Genomic DNA, 8,068 nt, shown 5'->3' on the forward strand with positions numbered 1-8,068 from the left:
CATTCCTTCAGTCTCACACCTCACCATCATCTCAACTGCAGTGTGTCCTCACTAGCACTCTCCAAATATTGGATCCTGTCTCCACCACTACAACCAAAAGCATTTGTCACAATTCTGCCTGGACTCTTAGAAAGAAAAGATATGATGGTCTAGGGGAGAAATCAGTATCTGATAGGGCTATCTTATTCTTCCTGCTGATTTTTATTGGACAAACAAGTGAAACAGAGCATTTTAATACAGAGAAGATAGAAGTTTGTTTTCACTGATGACTAAACAATCATTCTCACAAGTACTCACATAAATACTAGCACTTCAAAGCAATTAAGCTGTTCACTGAACAGAAAAACAATTCTGTAATATTTTTAGCAATTAAAGTGTGATTGGCAGAGTCAAAAACATGATGATTAGGTTTCATCAATTGAAGAAGGGTTTAAAGAAGGTGCAAGTCATTCTTTTATTTGTCTTTTATTAATATTTATCAAACTGTACAATCACTCTATTTATTAAATGCAGAGAATATTCTATCACTAGTTCATTACAAAAAATCTTGCATTACTGCCATCATTTTGTTTTTCATGTTTTGCAAGGGTTCCAGCTGAAAGCAGCAAAAGTGTAATGCACATTCATGTTCCCCTGCTCACACATACTGAACTGAGCATTTACATTTCATATGGGGGCATTAAACTAAACCACCTCTATGACTGTTACTGAGTTAGAAATTTGCTGCTTTAAATCAAGGGACAAAGTGCAAGGTATACCTCAAATGAACACAGCTGTGAAGTCAACGTGATAGCTAATACAAATTCACTGTTCCTTGGTAAGCTCTGCTTGTTCTTCTTGGCTTCCCACTGATGATGAAGGATGCTGTGTAAAAGCCAACAAATGTGCATGTCCCCATGGTACCTTACAAATATAAATTACAGTGTTTTGCATTCAGTCTGAGTGCCTGCTTAAGAGAAAAGGAGGATATTGCCTTGAGTTAGACATAGATAATAAACAGAATGGCAATTTGCTTTACTACTTTCTGTACTGCATTATGATTTTTCTCATTTTACATAAATATCTAGATCAATAATGGCTAACTAAGTTTTGGCTATTTTTTGTGTTTGTTCTGCCTTTTTTTTTAATGCCTGCTCTGCAGCAGATTCTATTTTACACCTCTTTGGCTGTCCAGAAAGTGCATTTCGTAATGAAAAGAAATTATTAAAGATGAAACAGAGTATGCTATCCTCGAGGACATAAGAGCAGCATCTCTAGACTTGCATTCAGAACTCTCAGTTGAACAGATAACGGTATTAGGAATGAACATTAGATGTAATGAAAGCAGTTGTGCTACAATTGCAGTTTGAGGTAGCACAAGTATGAGGGCCAGCGTTGGGAATGAAAGGACAGTGTACCTGCTGCATTTTAATGCAGCTTGTCGTTGTTTTGCAGAAAGTGATGTATGGCAGTCACATAACCTTCTATCAAAGCACAGTCAGACACCAGCAAAAACCTAGTCTCCTACTCAAGAGGAGCCTGCAAAAGATAGATGTGCAATTTTACCAAGCAGTGGTCAACAGTAGCTTCAGATGCCTCCATTACAGTTATTAAAATGAGAATTCCAGTCCTGAGAATGGGTTTGTCTGGCAAAGAAAAAGAGACAGAAGAGTAAGAGGAAGGATACTTGAGGCTTTGGGTTTCAAGTTCACATGTATCTATGAACCATCATCTATCCATCCTCTTTGTAGCTGCATTTTCTGAGAGTTTCTAAGATTAATTTGATTGCAAAATCCATTCAGAGGAAAGGAATTTTTAAAAACAGATGCATTTTTTCAGATGAATGTCTTTCATTTGTCTGTATTTTGGATGCTTTTATTTCTTATTGTGGGGTAAACCATACGGTGAAGTCTGTAACAACTATATTCTGTGGAACTTTTCTTTAAGCATTTTCTTAACAAGATAAGATGTTAATCATGTACATCTTTTGTGACATTTAGTCATAGCACATTCCTAATGCTCCCTGCCAAAAACATATGCTGAATTTACCCTCTCATACAGTAAGATTTAGTCCTGCACATTTACCCAGAATGCTCTGACCATAAACCCTGTGAGAAGGAAACTATTTAATTTTGGCTTTCCCATGTTATATACACTGTGTATAGTTAAAATTAATTTAATCTAGTAGAATTTGAATTTGGCAAAAAAGCCAGAAGGATTATACTAGAACTTTAACAACAGTAGCAATAGCATTTTTGGAAGACTGAAATACAGTGTTATGCCTAAGAAGAGTGTTTCCAATACCTCATGCTCAAAAAGCAATCCAGATAGGGAAAAAAGCAGCAGAAATAATTTCAGATGGAAAATGAACCAATAAATATTCCATAAACTCTCTCCATCTTTCTTTCAGAGATTATGATAGCAATTAGGACAGCATATAGAATTTCTTTGATATTGTCTATGGATGCCAAGTCTATATGCTCAGTTGAATTATTCAATTCTTAAAAGGCATTATGTTCAAATCACACTTTCTAAAGTGGTTTTCTGTTAGAACTGCATCAAATGAAAGCCTTATTACTGGCTTAAATGTAATTCAGTTCATCCTTGTTGTGTCAGGAGATGTTTTTATATATAAAGGGAAAGAAATGAAAAAAAAATTAAAAAGCCCACTAGTCATCATGAGGGTTTTTTAATATCATCAGCACTGCCATAAAGGCAGATGATAAATGGCACACTATTCAGAAGAAAGAAATGGGATGAAATTAGCATTGAATTGCTCTATATTAATCATAGCCCTGAATTCTTGTCATTACAGGGAAAATAAAAGTTTGGCTCTTTTAGATTATAATGTTTCCTCTCAGACTTTACCATTATTTCTAGTGAGAGGGAAATAAGAAATCCATGTACTGAAGGAAGAACACAGGAATATTTTCGACCGGTGGAGTTGCTAAATTTTTGTCACTGTTTCCAACCAACAGCAAAGCAGCATTGGTGACTTGGGTCCAGATGGTTAGCAACATTAATGTTTCACAATAGTAACCTAATGAAGCTCTTTAGGGCTGTGACAGGTAAAGGCCTGAAAGGTTTATGGCAAGGAAAAAAAGCTTTGATAAATAACTTGAAAATCTGCCTCTTATTGCTTTCATAATTGTTGCTTCTTATAATAGCATAAGGGAATGGCAAAGCATAGTTGAAAAAAAGACTAGAAAAGAGTAACTCTCTTTGGAGCTAATAGGATGTACAGTGGGATTTATTTTTTTTTTTACTCCTTCTAAGATGAATAGCTAGCTAAAAACCATCAAGCCTCTCTCAGACTTAAGGGAAGAATTTAAAGGTCTTTTTTATTATAGCTAGTCTCTCTAGGGATCAGACCTAAAACATGAGAGATGAAGATTTTTCTCTGTGCAAGTAGAGAATAATAGTTTCTGGATGATTTAACTTAAAGAAGAAAATTCTGGGATCTCTCGCATGAGCTTTTCTCCCTAATCCCGGTTACCTGTGAAGACCACAACCACAGATCTGGTGCTCTCTTTGCAGTGAAGGGGAAATCTGATGCCTGACTTCTTCAAAGGTCAGGAGCCCAGTCCTGCAGTGACTTGGATGTTTCTGGAAAACATGGTTTTCAGTAAATAGAAATTTTAACAGAATTTTTTTTTTCATTGAAGGAGGTGGAAATTGGCTGAAAAGAACATCTGGAAGCTTTTCAGCCCTTATAAAACAAGATAGACTCCACCCCCCCCCCAAAAAAAAAAAAAAAAATAAAGTGCAGAAAAGATTGGCTGGATTGGCTGAAAATATTTTTATATTTTTCCTGTCAACATTTTTTTTTTAAACTAAAAAGAAACCATCTACTTCTGCTAACATTCTCTACTGTCAGTTTTCCAAACAGATGCAATTAGGAAAGTGTTGTCAGTTTTCCTGTGGGTAGGTGGAGCTGGTGTGCATTATGCTTTCCTGCAGGATCACTCAATGCCTACTTGGAGCTGCTAGCATTAATGGGTCACATAGCAGGACTCAGATATTTAGATGCAACCGGCCTCCAGCCTCTGCTGGAAGAACGAACCTTTAAAGTGTTGGCTAACACTGGACTTTTGCATTTTCACAATGTGGCTGATAAAGCAACAAAAGATACCAAAGGATATTTAGTTATATCCTACGGCAGGTACACAAAAACAGTAGCAAAATAGGCAAAGTAAAAAGGAAGCTACTGAGGAAAAATCCATCAATCTGGTAACCGTAGGCATTGCTGAAAGCACACAGCCAATGGAAATGGAGTAAGGTATATAAATAGCATGATGGGACTGAAGCAAAGAATTCTACATGCAATTTATTTAGATTGAATGCTATTATGCAAATAAAGCACTTCATTGCAAAGCCGCCAAGATACATTATTCTATTTCCTGCTGCTAAAATAGAAATTATTCAGGAGTTGTTTGCGTAGCATTATTGAGGGGAGCTATACTTCAGCTTCAATAGCTCTAGTTTGATTTACTGTTATTATTTTGGGCCATACAGTCAACTCAAGACTGTTGCACAGTCCTGACTGCCCACTGCTGCAGGAGCACTATTCTTCTTTTAACCTTCGATGGTTTAAGGTGGGAAAGCATTATAGACATTGATATTTGCTTGATTTGTGAAAAAAGTCAAGTCATAGTCCTCTTGGCTCTTTTCCCTTTGGCTCTTTTCCAGCTGTCTTGGTTTCTTTTTGAGGTTCTCCTGGAAGAAATTCTATGCTTTCATACTAAAGCCAACATTTCATTCTCAGTTTCTACAGATCAAGTGATGAAATGTCATGTGTGAACCCCCTGAAGGCTGAGAAGAGAAACTCTGACTTCCCCACAGAAAATTGTGAACTGCAGTTTCTTACTGGCTGACAACAACTTTGACTCAATTTGTATGAAACTCAATTTACTTATTAAAATGGACATTATTGTTCAAATATTAGAAACTCCATTTCTTATATGTTCTAAGCTGTACAATTGTCAGATTTTTATGGTTTAGATTGTAAATGTGGTTTTCTCTGGCTAATTATTGGTATTATTTTTTTAATTTTGATGTCTTAAAGGCCAATGTACTGTATCATAATAATATGAAGGACGTATTTAACAGGTGTGGAAAACACTGTATACAAATGTATATTTCTAAAAGCTATTTTTATGATTAGCACGTTTACTGTTTTACCATATTTAGAGTCAGGTGATATTGCACTTCTTTGTTTACCGCTTAGTTCAAACAAGACCATTTTTATCAGTGCCACAATTAAATGCATTGTATAAATGTATTTCCCATTATTTTATTCAATTTATTTTTCATTGGAAATAATTACATTTGGTAATAGAATAACTTCTAAAAAGTGAAAATGTCAAAATAAGAGAGCAATCCTTGATAAACTGTAAATTGCATCCTCCTGTAAATCCTCTTCTTCAGATAAGCCCTCTCTGTGATGCCATTCATCAGATAGTTGTTACAGCTGTTCTTGCAAATCTTTAAAGGCAGTTTGTTGCTACCATATGGAAAGTCAGTCAGCCTCCTGTCTAGCCAGAAAAATTACTTATAGCCTGCCAATATCTGACACCCTGAGTTAGCCTACTTATTACTTTTTGGGTTCTTTTCTGGCAGTAGTCTTTCCACCCACAAACTCCTAAGGCCCTCCTAAAAGCCTGAAGTTGGAATAATTAAATATTACAGATGTGGGGGGAACCTCAGTATAGAATTTTATAATAAATCATATTTCCTTTTAAACAGAATGGATGCATTATTTCTCTTGTGTTACTGAGACATTAAAGGTAAAAAAAGCATACAGGCACAAGGACTTCTTCCCCTAGAAAAGTACCAACTTGTTCACCATCCCAAAGTCAGACCTCTTTAACATTGCAGATGACATGAAACAAGGAATACTGTATTTATTCATCCACATCTTTATGTGAATGGTACTCATATAGAAAGAGACATGTCTTTAAAGTGATTGCAGGGTCAATAAATTATTTATTATCTACAGCCTCCCAAGAGGGAGAGACATTAATTTAGGAAGTATCTTACACAGTCAAATGGAGCACAGACCCAGTCTGCAGCATTAAGCCCTGATCACTGAGCTCCATGACTGGGGTACTTAGTATTTCAGATCATCCAGCACTACAAAAATGAACTCTTGCCTTGCCCTTTCAAACATTGTCTGTAGGCTGAAAACAAGAGAAAAACAAAAGGTACCAGAGAGACTTTTAAAAAGATATAACTTTAAATTTCTGTTCTAAAAAGCAGTTTCTGAGATGACAGGTTCACCTCAAGTAGTGTGGGTGTAAGCTGGTGGGAGCTCAAGGTCTCTGGTCAAGTTTCTGGCATGGGGATCATCAACAAAGAAGGACTGATATTTTTCAAAAATTTGGAAGCAAAGCATACATTTTAATTACCTATTACTGAATAAGAATTTTTTTCACTAGGTAGCTATGTGACATTGCACTCTCAGTTACATTTGTGTACCTTATATTTAGCTTGTCTATTATATGTGGAGTTACATGGTTTACAGAAGTGCTGAGTGGTACCCAGCTCCTTAAATAAGGAAAGACTAGTATAAGTAGCTACACCTGAGCATAAAGAACTGCAGCTTCAGAGTTTATCAGGGCTGACTCTCCAAGAAAAGTGCAGGAAAAAAATATTACTCCTTGCAAGTGAAATGTTAGATCAAATCAGAGGGTGAAATACTTCTCCATTTTCTATCTCTTAATATAGGTTATGAACATTTTTAACTGTAAAAATGCAAACAGAATTGCCATTTTGGGATTTCTGTCTCCAGTTGACAGCTAAAAAATAAGGAAATCCAAACTTCAGCAGCTCAAGGGGCATTTAAATCACATAAACTGTTGGCTGACTTAAAAGATGCAGAAAATCATCCAAGGAGATCAGTTCTGATATTGGTGTTAATAAACTAGATATGTGAAACATCTAGGTATATTGTCTCTTCACCACTTCCATTCCAAATGAGCTAACACTCACAGAAAGCACTCTGAGATTTTTACACATTCTTTACAGTCATTAACCTTACAGCATAAACTCACACAAATGATTGCATAATCATAATGTTGACACTGTTTCACACCACAGCTTAGGTCCTGAATATATTTTGAACACAAAAGTCATCTCTGATGACACCATGAGGCACTATTTCATTTGCAGGCCAGAAGATTGTTACCCCATGCAGTCTGTTACTAGTAAGGTTTCTCAATGGCATGTTTGCTTAAAATCACTCCAGAGGATGCTGGTAGCTTCGACAGAGCTTGCTTGTTCTCTGCTGTCCATGTTTGCAGTATGCTCGGTGTTGTTTGCCATCACCTGTTACTTGTTTGACATAAGTTTTGTCAGTTGTGGGATTTTTCAACATTGCTCATCCCTTGCAATACAGAGGAATAGGAAACATAAAAGATCTTGTCAATCAGTTTGGACAGCCAACAGCCATAAAATCCTTTACAGACAGTCCTGAATCAAACCAGTTCATTTTCTACACAGATATATATGCTCTGTGTATTTCAGATATTTGTTTCAAACATGGGCAGCTGCATGAATGGAAAATGTTTACTAAAAAGCTTTAAAGTTTGGATCAAGAAAAAATATTTTTACTTTTGTAAACCCTTGTACTACATATTGTTGCAGTTCCTATTAGTTTTCTCTGTAGATCCATTTTTAGTTCTGAAAAATCACTCTACTTAAACTATGTAGATAACTATAATCTTGTTAGCAGTCCTATTTTTAATTGGTGCCACTGCAATTTAGATTTGAAACATTCAGAGTTTGCCCATTAGAGCAGATTGATGGTTCATTACAGTTTTCTTTAAAATGTTGTAACATAATTTTTACATGTCTGTAAATAAATATTTTCTCTGATTTATGCACTAATTCAGTTTTGCAATTTCTTCTCTTAAAATGGGACTCTACAACACTTTCCAGGAAAAATGTATTTCTCTCATGGAAAAATGGCATTAAATGGTAGTACAACCATCCTTCACAAACTTTCAAAGCAGACCAAACAGAAGGAGGCATTCAAAATATTAAGTACTAAACTTCAGTAAAATGTATAAAAAAGTTAAACCTGCTATCA

General features: G+C 35.7%; 1 protein-coding gene across 5 annotated transcripts in view; it reads left to right on the top strand.

The window, feature by feature from the left end:
* Positions 1-7,866, top strand: part of RALYL (RALY RNA binding protein like) — a 373,569-nt gene extending 365,703 nt beyond the window's left edge. For all 5 annotated transcript variants that reach the window (XM_036400853.2, XM_036400827.2, XM_036400819.2 and 2 more), the window contains one exon: positions 4,745-7,866. In XM_036400853.2, the coding sequence (XP_036256746.1) occupies positions 4,745-4,779 (35 nt within the window). In that variant the 3' untranslated portion in view covers positions 4,780-7,866. The remainder of the gene's footprint in view (positions 1-4,744) is intronic.
* The last annotated feature ends 202 nt before the right edge of the window (positions 7,867-8,068 follow it).

Source organism: Molothrus ater, chromosome 1, assembly GCF_012460135.2.
Source record: "Molothrus ater isolate BHLD 08-10-18 breed brown headed cowbird chromosome 1, BPBGC_Mater_1.1, whole genome shotgun sequence".
NCBI lineage: Eukaryota > Metazoa > Chordata > Aves > Passeriformes > Icteridae > Molothrus > Molothrus ater.